Below are 16,209 nucleotides of genomic sequence, written 5' to 3'. Positions count from 1 at the left end.
AGCAGCTCGGCTGTTCTATTCTGTGCTCCACAATGAATCCATATACCTGTAATGTAATGTTGTTTTCTCCGTTAAGCTACGGCCTCAAGAGCATGCATGTACCTGCCTCGGCTGCCTGAGACGTCAAACGGTCTATTAGTCATCATTTCCACAGGAGCAATTAACCCGAAACGTCTCACCGGTGGTGTGATGACTAAACACTGTGGCAGTGCCAACAGTACTTTTCTCCCTCCATATGTCCTTACTTATGCAACCGCCTGGTTCCAACCTTGTCAGGCTGAATTGATGACAGGCTCATTAACTGGCTGATTGACTTGTGGGAGCCCTTGCTGAAGCGACAAGTTTGCTCCCTTGTCCCGCCCCCTATCACTCTCCAAACTGCATCCCTGTTGTCAGTGCAAAAGCCAAATTAATCCTCCTAATATTTCCCATTAGTTGTGTTCATTTAGTTTGATGCATTTGTCAGAGTGGCCCTCCAGGCAACACTTTTCTGCATTGCAAACTGCTGACGCGGGTTAAGTGTGTTCAACAGCTATAGATGGTAGAGAAAAGACATTATGAGAGCTGTGACGTACTGGAGACTCTTCCGAATCTGTTTTTGTCACTTCAAATAAGGCTTTGGTTAAGACTGGAAAAGGCTTAAAGTCATCCAGGGGTGTTTTTCTCAAAGTGAACTGAACTCAAGTAAATCAGGCCAATGACACACAGTAGCAGGCTAACAACCAGATAAAATAGTTAAGAGACTAATGGCAGAAGACACCGATCCTGTTGAGATTCATCCTAATAAATGCTAGCCTTTATTAGGCCTTGCCTTAGAAACAAGTCACACACCTTACGGAGAATCCCATTGGAAATCAATATGTGTCCCATGATGAGAGGAGCAGGAAAGAAGCACTTTCCTGAAAACTAAGTGGTAAATCAAAGGTTGCTTTAACAGAAACATCTATACTTGTTAAGGTAACAGGCTGAATAATCGTCCTCTTCGGAATAACCGCCTATTTAGTTTTTTTTACGTCATTAATAATACATCTTTACACAAGCTTAATTACCAATGACAGTGAACCTACAGTAGGCAGAGTGTGAGAGAAAGAAAGAGAGCGAGAGTGAACCCACCTCTACGTCGGTCACCTTCATGCGGGTGCCCTCCTTGCCCACAAAGATATCGTCCACGTCCACCAGCAGGTGGCGCTCCAGCGAGAGGCAGAGCCGCTTGCCCGTCAGGTAGGCGATGGCGTCCACAAACACCAGCTTGTGCAGCCAGTAGGACAGGTTGTTTCCAAACAGGACCCTCTGGATGCCGTCGTGGAGCCCCAGGTCCTGGACCACGGTGGCGTGCATAGCACTGAGCGGCCCCAGGTGGGCCAGGGCGTCAGAGGACTTGGTGCTGGCCAGGAGGACAGGCTCATAGGTGGAGTGGTTGGATTGGAACACGGTCCAGTCGTCCCCGGGCAGGGGGCCCTGCTCCACCTCGTTGGGTCTGGTGATGTAGAGTAGTGGGGCGTTGTGGTTGATTCGGTAATCCCTCAGGCCCAGGTGTGAGTGCAGGAAGAGAGGGAAGCCCTTAAGCTGGGCACTGAGCAGCGAGTTCTCGTTGGCCTTGAAGAAACCGATGATGCCTACACTGTACTCCATGCAGTACTTGTCCAGCAGGTCGCGGTTCCAGGCGTCCAGGTTGACATACTTCAGCAAATTCTCGTATATGACCAGGGCATAGCGTCCGCGGTTGCGCTCCGTTAGCGTGGGCATGTCTCCCTTCCCCGGGGCGATCTCGGTGCGGTAGCTAAAGTGGCTGGACTCCAGGATGGCTACGATCTCCTGCCCCAGCTGAGAATAGATGCTCTCTACAAACACCAGCACCACTGGGTCCGTACGAGAGTTGTCCATGGCCTTCACCTGGCGCAGCCGACCCGAGTGAGGCAGGAAGAGGGGCGCCTGCTGCCCACCTCCCACAGCCGCCGGCACCCCCCGACAGTCACTGAAGGGCAGCGGGGGGGCCTCCTTGATCTTGGGGCTGTTGCTGACGTAATAGGCCAGGAAAGCCATAGAGAAAAGGCAGAAGACGATGAGCGCCAAGATGAGGCGATGGAGCTCCAGTTGCCTGACGCCCCGCACCAGCTTCCATAGGCTGGCCACCATGGCCGCAGCACGACAGGGGCAGTGCCGGCGCAGAGCAGAAGGCAGCGCCAGGGACGAACAGCAACGGGGCACAGCAGCGGGCAGGGACACAGGAGGAGAGAGAGGGGGAGGGTTGAGCAGCAGACACGGGCACCAAGCTGTGCTGAGGGATAGCCATTTACGCTAGGTCACTATGGCCCCCATAGCCCATGAGTCGCCTTCCGGCTTTGGCCCTGCTCGCCTTTCCACCTCTTTGGATGCACAACGCGCTGCCTGTCTGGCTGCTCCGACTCAGCCTGGGCTGGTCTCTGGGCTCCCTCTACCTCTGCACTCTCCTACCTCTCTCTCTCTGGCTCCCAGGCACGCCCGTCCTCAGCTCTCAGCTCTGCTACCTAAGAGGATTGGGTTTCTCCCTCTGCGTTCCTCACACACTCCTCCTCCTCTTCCGCTCGCTCCCCTCCTCTCCTCTCGGCGGATCAGCAGTTTCTCTCCTCTCTCCTTTCCCCGTCACTGAACACCACACAGCTCCCTCGTACACACGTAAACACGGCCGTTATCAGGAGATGCTGGTTGTATCGTGGGGGTGTAGCTCCTGATCTCAGGTTGTGTGTGTGGCAGACCTTCTGTGCGTGTGTGTTGGGTTTAGCAGAGTCTCGGCTGGGGGTTCGGCGGGCTGGGGCTCAGCCTTCAACACTGCCCCCTGTGGAGGCCCAACCTGTTCATCTTGAAGGCGGCAGAGAGGAACACGCCTGAGGGAGGGGCAGAGAGAGAGAGAGAGAGTAGGATTAGTCAGATCACAATCCATGTTCTTGTAACCAAAATTAGTCCTCAGGATAAGGTCTCATGACGACGCAAAACAGAAATAGAAGATAAACAGAGACAACAGTTCTATTAAAAGTAAAAATAAATGTTCACTTGACATTTGTCTTGGACATAGAATAATTATTTGTTTGCAAAACCGCTCAGCTAACAGCATCATAAACCAAAAGGCAGCTATAAAACCTTGCTGGTGAAACTGCCTGTCAGACTGAGTTGTTCCCTGTGGGTACACAGCGTCTCTATGCTGACAGTGGCCCAAACCCTACAGAGAACGAGTCAACACAACCATGCAGCAGGGTCAAATTTGATGACGCTTCCATATGGCCTAAAGATTGCAGCCTTATGGTTTTTCCATTAGGTCCCCTCCCCCAACTCAAAACCAGGCCATCCCCAAAGCCCTCTGTGTGTCATGAGCACTTTTTCCTCACGGAGACCAAAAATAGCCTCACCATAACCTCCATGTGTTCCCGTCCTCCTCAAATATAGCGTTACAGGTGTGGAAAGAAAACTCTGACCTTAAATGTGAATGATTATACGGCTGTGTGTGTGGCTGGGGGTACACGATCTCAAATGTGGGCCAATGCTGCAGAGCAATTAAGATTTTGTTTACGATTGCGGCTAGTCCAACACAGATGCAGGCAGGGTGCGCAATGGTAGTGGCGGAGGATGGGGGGGGGTCAGGGAACTCAATGCCGTGAGAGCTGTGCACTGTCAGTGTGTTAGTAAACTGGGAAATATCTCCAGCACAAGACCTGCCTTACATGGGAGCCACTAGAGAATTAAGACAATGCATCCCACCTGCAGTGGGCTGGGTTGATTCCAATGAGCCCTCTGGGACCAGACCAGGTCAGGAGACTAGCTCAGTGGCTTTATGACTACGATACAGCAGCACTGAAACAGTGTCTCAGTCCCTGCAGGCTGGCTGGATCATTTATCACTGTGGGGGGAACTGGAGGAGACCAACAAGGCGCTACAGTGCAAATATAAATATGTGGTTAAATGCAAAGAGCAAAACAAGCAGCCCATATCAGCTCGTTAGAAGAAGAAAAACGGACAAATCGAGTCCCAAGCCCAGACAGACGCTCACCACCCTGCATCATAAACAGGATACCGCGATCTATCAAAGTTACCCTGACATGATCAATGTCAACCGTGCCGCCACGCTACATTTCCTGGGCAAGCACTTAAAGGATCATTTTTCTCTCAGAAGTACTAACTAAGCCTCGGCTTTAGCAAAGGCACCTTGACAGAGAGAAACACAGACGGAGATGAACACACAGACAGACGACGGAGAGACAGACAGAGACAGAGTCTACAACACAGAATGGACAATGAGGAGTGAGAAAGAAAGAAAGAAATGAGCAAGAACATTAGGAAGGACAGAGAAAGGTGAGGAACTCTCATGGTGCTTCCACTCAAACCCCCCAGAACCACTCAAAGACGTGGCGCCCTGGAGTGGACCTCCCCTCTCACCGCAGATCCAACTTCCTCTGTGAACATGGGGGGGACTGAGCGCATCCCTAGAAAGGAACCTCTATTCTTAGCCGGAGAAGTCTCACCTCCTTGACCACTTCCACTACAACATGTGGGCCATTGGGAGATAAATCGCAACACACAGGGTCCTCCACCCCCTCCCACAAGGATACAGAAGCTAGGTGGATGGGTGGGGAGGAGGCACAGGGTAGGGAGGGCAACTGAAGGAAAAATGGGTCAGTGTCACCTTGTACTCTGAAGTTTAGTTTTAGTTTTGTTACTATAGCTCTAGGTGGAGCGGTTGTGGTCAGACCTGGAAACATTTTTAAGAAAAAAAAAAGCAATGTATAACAACTGGGACTGTACGAACGACAGGGGTGACGCGAGTCGATATCTAGAAATCCACAGGAAATGCTTCAGTATCGGATATACAAGCATGCCACATAACCCGCTCTGAACTGCAATGACCACTCCAATCTTTTTTCAGCAACAATCTAGTGAAACATGTCAATAGCGGTGACCGCTGTGTGTGTATAACTCGTTTACATTTCAAGAGGCACCCATTTATAAAAACAAGGGCGGAAAAGGAAACATGATCGTGTGATGAAGAGGGAGAGGGGGGAAAGAGGTGAAGATGGAGGCGATTCAGCAGAGCAGAGATTGCTGTGCTAAATAATAGAGCCCTAATGGTGTAAGGAGAGAAGGATGTGGGGGGGGGGGGGTCGCTTTTAACATCTAGGCTAAGGCTCGGGACAGACTTGACTGAGACTCCGGGGGTAAACAAGGTATAGAAGTGGTGGTAGGTTTGAGGTGGTGTTAAGACCGGAGGAAGCTGAGAGGTCTCACCTGAAAACTGGTGTGTCGGCCTTATCTGACGGAGTCGGTCAGGCAGGTAGACCTGTGAGGGAGAGAGCAGAGAGAATACGTGAATGCAGTGCTGAGATTTTCCCATCTAAAGAGTGGGTGTACAGGCTATCTACTATCTACATCTGCTTAGAGCCCAGGCATCCTCCCATTCCACACATATGGCCTTTGGGTAAGAGAGAGCAAGATGGAAAGAGACCGAGTATTTGACCCTGAAAACAACCCCTGAGTCCCACAGGGCTCCCAGTCCCAGTGAATCTGACAGATTTTACAGCTGACATTTAAGACAGAAACCGGCCCCGAGAGCAGGGCCAGGACGATTAAGCCCAACGATGTGGAGGAGAGGGAAGTCAGCTGGTCACTGACCATTTCACACCAAGGCCGACCCAATTCATCGAGCTTCCAGCTCCTCTCCTCCTGCCTCTCTTTGTATAATAGTTTATATAGGCCGCTCCCATCCAGGTCTCTCCTGTCAGTAGTCAGTAGTAGTGGCCCTGGGGCTATGGCCCTGAGCAGCTTATAAAGCCTAAATGCTCAGGCTGCTGACAGCTGGAGGAGCAGGCTTTGTCCGCGTTAGGCCCTCCTCACCCCAAGCCAGTCTGGCTACACAGGGGAGGGACGACTAAACTACAGAGAGAGAGAATCCCACAGACTCCAACCCTGATGCTGACTGGATCAGCAGACACACACACACAAGTTGCAGGTGGGAGCTGGGGAGGCATGTGGGGGGGGGGGGGGGGGGGGGGGGGGCAGGGTTCTCTCTCTAAGGTGTGTGAAAGCTATGATCCCTTACTGATGTCACCTTGTTAAATCCACTTCAATCAGTGTAGATGAAGGGGAGGAGACAGGTTAGATAAGGATTCTCAAGTCTTGAGACATGGGTTGTGTATGTGTGCCATTCAGAGGGTGAATGGACAAGACAAAAGATTTAAGTGCCTTTGAACGGGGTATGGTAATAGGTGCCAGACGCACCAGTTTGTGTTAAGCATTGGAAACAACATTGGCTAGCATTAGAGGTCGACCGATTAATCAGAATGGCCAATTAATTAGGGCCGATTTCAAGTTTTCATATCAATCGGTCATCTGTGTTTTTGGACACAGATTATGGCCGATTATATTGCAATCCACGAGGAGACTGTGTGGCAGGCTGACCACCTGTTATGCGAGTGTAGGCAGCAAGGAGCCGAGGTAAGGTGCTAGCTAACATTAAACTTAGCATATAAAAAGCAATCGATCTTAACATAATCACTAGTTAACTACACATGGTTGCTGATATTACTAGTTTAACTAGCTTGTCCTGCGCTGCATATAATCAATGCGGTGTCTGAAATTGTGTCACTTCTCTTGCGTTCAGTGGAAGCAGAGTCAGGGTATTTTATTTTGCCTTTATTTAACTAGGCAAGTCAGTTAAGAACAAATTCTTATTTTCAATGACGGCCTAGGAACAGTGGGTTAACTGCCTGTTCAGGGGTAGAACAACAGATTTGTACCTTGTCAGCTCGGGGATTTGAACTTGCAACCTTCCGGTTACTAGTCCAACGCTCTAACCACTAGGCTACCCTGCCACAGCAGTTTGGGCCGCCTGGCTCGTTGTGAACTGTGTCAAGCCCATTTCTTCCTTAATTAATTTTCCAGATTTTTACATAATTATGACATAACATTGAAGGTTGTGCAATGTAACAGCAATATCTAGACTTAGGGATGCCACCCGTTCGATAAATACGGAAAGGTTCCATATTTCACTAAAAGAAAAAACGTTTAGTTTTTCGAAATTATAGTTTCCAGATTTGACATTATTAATAACCTAAGGCTCGTATTTCTGTGTGTTTATTATATTATAATTAAGTCTATGATTTGATATTTGATAGAGCAGTCTAACTGAGCGGTGGTAGGCAGCAGCAGGCTCGTTAGCATGAATTCAAACGGCACTTTCCTCCGTTTGCCAGCAGCTTTTCACAATGCTTGAGGCACAGCGCTGTTTATGACTTTATGATTAGGCTGGCAATACTATAGTGTCTATAAGAATATCCTATTGTCAAAGGTATATGAAATACAAAATGGTATTGAGAGAAATAGTCCTACAATAACTACAACCAACAACTTATTAACTGGGAATCTTGAAGTGTTAAAAGGAACCACAAGCTTTCATATGTTCTCATGTTCTGAGCAAGGAACTCAAACGTTAGCTTTTTTTACATGGCACATACTGCACTTTTACTTTCTCATTATTTAAACAATTTATTTGAGACTAAATTGATTTTATTTATGTATTATATTAAGTTAAAATAAGTGTTCATTCAGTATTGCTGTAATTGTCATTATTACAAATATATATATAAAATAAATAAAAAAATTGTCCGATTAATCGGTATCAGCTTTTTTCCCCTCCGATAATCTGTATTGAAAATCAAATAGAGGCTGTTCTGAGGTCAAAAGATGGATGCAACTCAATATTACGAAGGTGTTCTTAATGTTTTGTACACTCTGTGTGTGTGTGTGTGCGCGCGCGCGGTGTGTGTGTGTAAAAGAGCGAACAAGAGAGTATATTGGGAATATATATATATTTTTAACAACCTCTTTCTAAACAAGCGCCCATCTGGAACATAAATCCCAGATACAGATTCTTCCCTGAAAGAAAGGTAAGCCTTTCTTTCTCAAATCCTCTCCTTCATTTGGCTCCAGCCTGACTATAGAAGCTACAGTATATAAAATGGCATGTAGATAAAGAGAGGAAATGAGGGGAATCAGACGACCTCTATCACAGGACCAGATGGGTTCCCGGGTTGGAAAGTCCCTGATAATACTTCAATCACAGAGAGCATTACAGACCAAACAAGACAGTTGCCATACAGATCCCCTGTTATTAACTGTTAGTTCAATTATTATATTTTCTTTAGTCTATATTTGGCAATGCTGGAGCCATGTGCTTCTAGAGGAGGAGAGATACCACAGGGAAGCAGAGGGCAGAGGGAATTACAGATCTGACGATAACTGAGCTTATCAGAAAGAAAGGGTTTAAGAATGCTGCAAGATTGCATGATAATGAATAGGGCTCGGGTTTATTCATCTCTTAAGGACCAGCATGCATCCTGTCCACTCCACTCGACTGAACCCTGACCTGAGGCTATGGTATACCAGAGGGCTGGTAGAAGGCTGTTGTTTCTGCTGGTGCCTCACATTCCACCCAGGACCTAAGGTACAGGTCTAGGATCAGATTACCCTACCCCCAATCATAACTTTAACTATCTGGGGGAAAATGCAATGCTGACCTTAGATCATTGTCTGGAAAGGCAACTTCATCCTACCATGCCAGTATATACAGTGCAGGAACCCACCAGCAGGGGGAGACCGGCAGCAGTAACACACAGTGACTGGGCTCCTTTGATGGCAACAGGAGAGAGAGGCAGGGGACTGTTGCTTTGGCCCCAGGGGTCGCTTACTCATTCACCCACAGGTGTGCTACCTTATGGTCAGTCTGAACTATGACCTCTCCAACACTTACAGCGACTAGAGGGTGTAGAGAGGAGTTCTAACAAAGAAAGGTCAGAAGAGCCAAGCCTCAAAATGCATTATGTGAGGACCAATGGCAAGACTGAGTGTAACAGGAAGTGTTGGTGGGAGGCTGCTGCTCTTGGAGACTCTGGATTAAACAATTAACTAATTTGACGGGATAGATGAACATTAATGTTTAGCTTAAATTATCTCCATTCTAAATCTTACGCTACTTGTACGAATCGAGTCAGCTTCATTGAGAGAAACTGTATATGTGTGTGTAATTCACCCTGCCAAAAGTACGGACTTCCAAGCTGGTCGATTGGATCCAGAAGCCTGTTGAGTTGATCAGATGCTTGTCCGTCTACTGGAATACCAAGACGGGCGACAACCGCTGTGTTTGCTTTCTGAACCAAAAAAGCAGATGGAACAAAGGGAAGAAAGGAAAACATGAAGTTCTCGCACTCTTCAACCCTCCTCTGTTCAGACCCCGGGGGTCACGCACCGAAAAGCCCAAGCAGCGGAATGCTGACCATTAAATTCCGGGAGGCAATGGCCCCTCTTCTCTCTATCCATACGTCTCCCCAAGGGGTTGCAACAGAACAGCACACCGGGTAGACTGAGCAGCGCTGTCACCCAACAGGAAACAAGCAGGCAGAAGGGTCTGTTGTATTTCTCCGCAGGTTTGTTCCTTGCTGACGAGTGATCTCGGAACAAGGTTGTTCAGCAAAGACAAGAGCAACAGATCTGTCAGTTTCTCCCAGTGTACAGTGAAAGCTGTGAGTGTTTGTGTAGCTGATTATGAATTCATTCTAGGATAGATGGACCTCATACCACAGTAGTGCTGAGCGATTAGCGCTTTTTGAGGTCAGTTTGGTTTCGGTTCGATTATTTAAATAATCCCCGTTTACGATTGTATTAATTATTTTCCATTAAAAAGGCCCACCTCAGAGGAAGTTGCTGCACCTATTTGAGTAATTCCTGTCCAAGAGCGGAAATTCTCATTTAGGTTACACCTCGAAGACTGCTAATATTTAGGAATTGGGGTGGGACTTTTTTTAATTTTATGAGGCAAGTCAGTTAAGAACAAATTCTTATTTTCAATGACGGCCTAGGAACAGTGGGGGGGAAGAACGACAGATTTGTACCTCGTCAGCTCGGGGATTCGATCTTGCAACCTTTCGGTTACTTGTCCAACGCTCTAACCACTAGGCTACGCTGCCGCCCAATGTTTGTTGTGGTGATTTCCACATGTAGCAGAGAAATTACAACAAATAGGACACTGACTGACAGCTGTTAGTGTAACTAGCTAGCATGCTATGCCAGGGGAAAATCATTTCAGAAAGACTAGCAGAGAGAGGAGGAGTCTCCGCTAAACCCTGCCTATACCAGCTGTTGAAATGTTGAGGGTTGACATTTTCCTGACTCTAAACCCTGCCTATACCAGCTGTTGTAATGTTGAGGGTTGACGTTTTCCTGACTCTAAACCCTGCCTATACCAGCTGTTGTAATGTTGAGGGTTGACATTTTCCTGACTCTAAACCCTGCCTATACCAGCTGTTGTAATGTTGAGGGTTGACGTTTTCCTGACTCTAAACCCTGCCTATACCAGCTGTTGTAATGTTGAGGGTTGACGTTTTCCTGACTCTAAACCCTGCCTATACCAGCTGTTGTAATGTTGAGGGTTGACGTTTTCCTGACTCTTGCCGTTTGATAATTCCAGTGAAACTGTGTAGGATTCCAGGCACACGGACATGATCAAATATCTATATCCTTTGTTCTCTCTATCATTTCAGCAAGCTAGCTAGCTATATACCATATCAATGCATTATCTAAATTACACAGCTATATACTGTATCAATGCATTATCTAAATCACACAGCCATTTACTGTAGCAATGAAAATCCGCCACAGAAATAGAAAGAAAACAAGCTCCGGTAATATGGCTAGGTTTGGAGCATGTATATAAATATTGAATGGTTTGGAGCGTGTATTGCAGCAATGGGCGAGTTCGGTTTGCATAGCCCGGTGCCCGGGGTGGAGATTTCTCTTTAGGATCAATGGAACGGTTGAAAATGAGCACCTATTTTAATTTGCGGTTGTGGCCGTTTAAATGCTCTATGCATTATGTGGGTTGAATGCTGTAACACAGAATAAAACAATTCATAAAAGTCCCATGAAGGTAGTGCCTGCCCATTACTGCTTATCACTTATTAACAATCATTCATTACTTTAATCAAATATTTCAGTTGTGGATATGAAATTATTTAATGACTTCATGATTTAATTCCAAGTCATTTCTAGAGCTGCTGCCTATGCTGTCTGACAGAGTCACTATTTTAGTAGTTCTTTCAAGTAAATAAGACATACTTTCATGACTGCTGAATACCAACAATCAAATCACTTCTGTCTCTTTTACATAGCAGGCATAAAAGAAACACAGACTGGACAAGTAGGCTTGCAATGGATTACGGTCATTGTAGTTAATTACCACGTTTTCTGGGCTAAACTGTGTGGAATATTGGCCTGTTGGAAACTACAACTCCCTACTACATCGCACAGTTCAGGCTTGATTTGATATATCTCCAAAGAATCTGCTGCGCATTGAGCTCAGAAAAAAGACGAACAAAGTACAATTATAATAAGTGAACCAACATTTGGTCAATTAGCTGTTTAAAAAAAAAGTAATTGTAGGTTAATCACTCAGCACTATACCTCAATGGAGTGTTCTGGACAAAGATAAACCCCGCTTTTCACTGGGTATATTTTCTAAGAAATATCAGTTGTTTTCTCCTTCGTTGCCATGGAGTTTGTTGTCTGGCTTTAACCACTGTGGATATCTTTTCTTAACTGGAGGCCGGGTAAGGAGTCGATGGTAGTAGATGATCGTTTAAACTTAGGGACGTTAAAACTGGGACGGCTTTCCAGATACAGTTTATACCTGGTCCTGTACTAAAGGACAATTGCAATAGAGATTTTCCATTGAGCATGTTTTTTAGATCAAGGCTTAATCTGTGTCTGGGAAACCTGCCCCAAGGGTGCTACAAAGCCCATGAAAGTAAAAAAGTGGTCATCCCTGGTAGCTTAAAAAAAAGAAAAAAAAGGAGTACCTATCACTTGTAAATGAACTGACCATTAACCTCTGCTAATGTTCAACTACAATATATTCACAATGAGAGCACGGTAATAAAACAGCCAAGGTCATCATCTATAGGAAATTATAGTTGAAAAGCCACTAACTGAACTGCCTGCACAACGCTCCAACACTCGGATCATTATCACTTCCTGACTAACAACGCTCTACTGGATTTATGACTAGATCATAACACGGACTGCTGTGTGAGACAAAACTGTTATAGTCAAATTCATTTCCCATTTCAGCCTGATAGACAGGCAGACGGAAACAGACAGATGAGGAAGCTCTTTTCAGAGAAGGGAAGCAGAAGAGGAGTAAGCTTTTGTTGAGGTCTTTCCATGTATGGTGACTTAGTTTCACTTGATTATCTTTGACTAGCAAATTCATGTAAGAAACAGTCTCTCTGTCCTGTCATTTAACGTAATAGCTTGACAGTCCCTGGAAAGCAATGCAAACACACAGCATCGACGGGCATGGCTTTAAAAATATCTACATTAAGTCTAAAACCAGGGTCTAGGTTGAGGGGAAGAGAGGACACACAAAGACTGCTCGTTCCCTCAGAGGAGAACCTCCAGAGTGAAAAATATTCAAAGAATATCTCCCTCATTAAAGCAGAATAAATATTTAAAGATTAAAGATGGCACTTCATTAGGCAGGCCATCCGTTGCGGCACAGTGGAGCACTGGCGTTCTGACAGAGGAGAAAGAGAGCGTCGCAGCGGGCCCACAGGTGGTAGCCTTGACGTGCCGGTCGGCTTGGGGAAAAAACATGTCACAATATTTACACTGTTACCCGGTGCGCTACGTCAAAACCATGGGGCCCCAGTAATCTCTCCATGGAGGGATGCCATGCAAACAAGGGCAGCCGGCTGGAGATAAGGAGGAAACAGTGGAGGGGGAATCAGGAGTATATTTAACCTGGCAGGGAGAGAGCAGCCCCGGAGTGATGAGGGGGAGATTGAACCAGGGAAGAATGACTGCCCCCTCTCATTGAAGCCATGAAAGTTCAAGGCTGTCCGCAGTACTGCAGACATTGTAAGCCGAAAACAGGATCCTTGAGGTCGGTGGCTTTATAGATAAAAAAAAAGAAGTGACTGGTAGAAGGATATGCATGTAAACTGGGCTGAAAAGTTACTGGTAGCAGTAATATAGTAATGGTAATATATACCTTTTTAAACAGTGCTAATGACCAGTAGCAGGATAAATAGATATACTAATAATGGTAATAAAATCAATAATCAATGACAGCAGTGGAATGGAGTAACACATCTAATCAATAATCATTTTAGCAGCAGCGTTGGTTGTGTCTGAGTGAGAGATGGTGGATGGCCTGTGGATGGTCTGTAGGAGAGGGAGAGCAGTAGTTGTGAGCCATTTAAAAGTCTTCTGGCCAGCACTGAGCTAGCCTGCAACGTTACTTCCTAGAGTAGCTCGAACTGAGCATGTTATGTCTCCGTGAAACGCCATCTTACCTGACTTCACTTGGCTTCAATGCGCTATTGAGTCTTAACATAGGGAAGAATGGTGCCACGTGATCGATGGCTTTGTCCATTCATATATAGAGTAATTGGATTGAACCAATACAAGCGCCAGCTGAGAAAGCACATTTGTTAAGAATTAGGCTCAGGGAATCCCAGCAGTCAAACACAGGGAGTGTGTGGTATTGTTATTCTATAGCATTCTGCTGTGTTGCTTCTACCGCTGCCACGTTCCATTCCCACACGCAACGCCATTGGGTGTTTATATAATAAACCCCTGCATCTGCACGGCCGGTGGAGGAGCCACACAAGGCCACCCACTGTGTGTGTACACACAAACGCGAATGTGCGTGAGTATATCAACATTTGAAAGGGAGGGGGTTAACATGACCACCTGTCTGGCAGGAGTCACGTTTTAATGACATCCCTGACCCTGACTTGTGGCTAGGCCCTCCTGCTGCCACGTTTTCAACAACAGCCTCCAGCAAACACGGTCTGGGGGAAACTGGATTAGGGCTAAATCAACTGTGCATACAGACAGCAATGTAATCACTGACCTTCAAAAACGACTACTACCACTACTACCACCACACTAATCATAAATAGCCCATTTCATCTCCTCGACAATAATAACGCAGTGGAAGCCAAAATAGGAATCAAGGAGGAAATAAAGGAAATGACCTTATGCAGGAGATGAGTAGATAAAGCCTCATGTATAGTCACTGGGGTTTGGTTGAAGATGAAACACAGGGTTGTGGGCATTGCCATTGGCCTTGGCATAGTGGTGAGAAGGACGCCCTGGTTGCAGTGTGTCTGTCTTTGTCTGGCAGTCAGTACTGAGGAAGCAGTGTGGTCTCAGAGAGCAGGCCAAGGCTATAATCCAAACGGGAAAGCGGCCGGGTCAACACTGTGTCAGTGTGTGCGTGTGGTGTTCTGAAGTGCGCCTGTTGGGAGTGTGTGTGTATACAGTATGAATGAGTGAGTGAGTGAGTGTGTGTGTGTGTGTGTGTAAATATGCATACTGTTCATGTCCCAGGTGTGTTCTACATTTGTGTATTTCAGAGAGCAGCTGTGTGCCTCTCATTCCCCCCTCCATCTCCCAAGCTCACTATACATCAATAGTCAGAGTGAATAAAACAGGCTCTTCCTGCCAATGCAATTAAATCTCTGTGTGTCTCTAGATCTACCGCTGTCTATGTCTGCATGAGTGAGTGCATGTAGAAGCTGAGAGGCTACAGTCTTGAGGGAATAGTATTGTACACTGTGTTCCCAGTTCCCTTCCACTGTGGGAAGCAGTGACCCAGATGAGCAGGGCTACAGAGTAATTTAGGACTGCTAGAGGAGGGAGGGCCTGACCCCTAACCCCCCCCCCAGCAACCCCCACCAAGCCCCTGGGACGGCCAGGAGGGGGGGGGGGGGTAGAGTGGCGGTCAGTGGTCACACTTCCAGGCCCCTCTCGACTTGGTCCACTGGTCCCAGTATGCGGCTGGATCGATAGGTTACCTTTGGCTGCTCCAGAGCACAGGGTTACAGGGCACCCCGCTGTCCCCTACGTACCCGCCTGCCTCAGCACTGCTGTCTGACTCAACCTCCTCTTCCTAGCCCTGCCTTCTACTCCAAAACACATAGCCAGACAGTGTGTGTGTGTGTTATGACTACTGGTGCATTGTAATATGCTTGCATTGTGTGGATAATTGCATGATCGGTTACACAAGTGTGCCTGTGTCCTGGATGTGTTGAAGTATGTACTGTAGTCTGTGTCCTGGATGTGTTGAAGTATGTACTGTAGTCTGTGTCCTGGATGTGTTGAAGTATGTACTGTAGTCTGTGCATTGTCATGATGATAATAATCTGTTTCTGTACTGTGTGTTAACTGACGTTAGAATAGTTAGCATTTAGTGTGAGCGTAGTGTGTTTGTAGATACCGTGCTGTGTATACCGTGGTATAGCATGGGCGATGTTGCTCTCAGGCTGTGGCAGACTGTCTCGGATGTCACCCTGGGATTTCACACGAGACATGCACACGCTACCTCCTGGGGGGGCCAAAGCAGAGCACGGCATCCTCATCTCATCTCTCCCACAGCATTAGATTCAGCTTGTCCTCCTCAACGCCTTCATCTCATTCATCTGATTAGCAGTCTTAATCAATGGCTGCAGGCTAAACAGCAGCCAGCAGTGCTCTGCTTGGACGGGACTGTTCTCTATTGGCCACACATCTCAGGCTGCTTCCCACTCAATCCCTCTCTGTCCACTTACTACTGTATCGTCACCTCTGACCACTTCTCTTCTGCTGCTTCCATTCGGTCCCCTTCAATGTTTTCTGCATTTAAGACACATTGGTTGGGGGGTGGAGCTTGTCTACTGACTTAGGAGGTCGAATTTCTGGGTAGAAGTTCCCGTTAGGTACGCAGATCTATGAGCCGTTTACCCTACAGACACCAAAGGCAACCTAGGATGTGTCTAGGGGTCTATGGCTGCCTGTGAGAGTGTACAGACTGACACTAGTGATATGGCATTAGCATCTGCAGCAACACACAGTGGCCAACCCTTTGGGACCACATCCCCTCTCCCCTAGGAAGGGATAACAGAGAGGTTAGAGGGTCCAGATCACGGAGAGTGGAGGACAAAGGCCCGACAATGTAAAGTAGAGCTGGGAATTGCCAGGGACCTCACGATACTTAGGTGCCGATAAGATACAGTGGGGCAAAAAAGTATTTAGTCAGCCACCAATTGTGCAAGGTCTGCCACTTAAAAAGATGAGAGGCCTGTAATTTTCATCATAGGTACACTTCAACTATGACAGACAAAATGAGAGAGAAAAAATCCAGAAAAT

The 16,209-nt window shown here is 46.8% G+C and overlaps 1 protein-coding gene across 5 annotated transcripts in view; it reads right to left on the bottom strand.

The window, feature by feature from the left end:
- Window positions 1–16,209, bottom strand: part of ndst2a (N-deacetylase/N-sulfotransferase (heparan glucosaminyl) 2a) — a 169,697-nt gene that overhangs the window by 15,529 nt on the left and 137,959 nt on the right. For all 5 annotated transcript variants that reach the window (XM_031823495.1, XM_020481742.2, XM_031823494.1 and 2 more), the window contains 2 exons: window positions 5,254–5,305; window positions 1,114–2,864 (listed from right to left, as the gene is read on the bottom strand). In XM_031823495.1, coding sequence (XP_031679355.1) covers window positions 1,114–2,136 — 1,023 coding nt within the window. In that variant the 5' untranslated portion in view covers window positions 2,137–2,864; window positions 5,254–5,305. The remainder of the gene's footprint in view (window positions 1–1,113; window positions 2,865–5,253; window positions 5,306–16,209) is intronic.

The sequence above is a fragment of the Oncorhynchus kisutch genome, linkage group LG4, assembly GCF_002021735.2.
Source record: "Oncorhynchus kisutch isolate 150728-3 linkage group LG4, Okis_V2, whole genome shotgun sequence".
NCBI lineage: Eukaryota > Metazoa > Chordata > Actinopteri > Salmoniformes > Salmonidae > Oncorhynchus > Oncorhynchus kisutch.
Note: the sequence above shows the minus strand (reverse complement) of the source record. Positions and strands in the feature narration are given on the sequence as shown.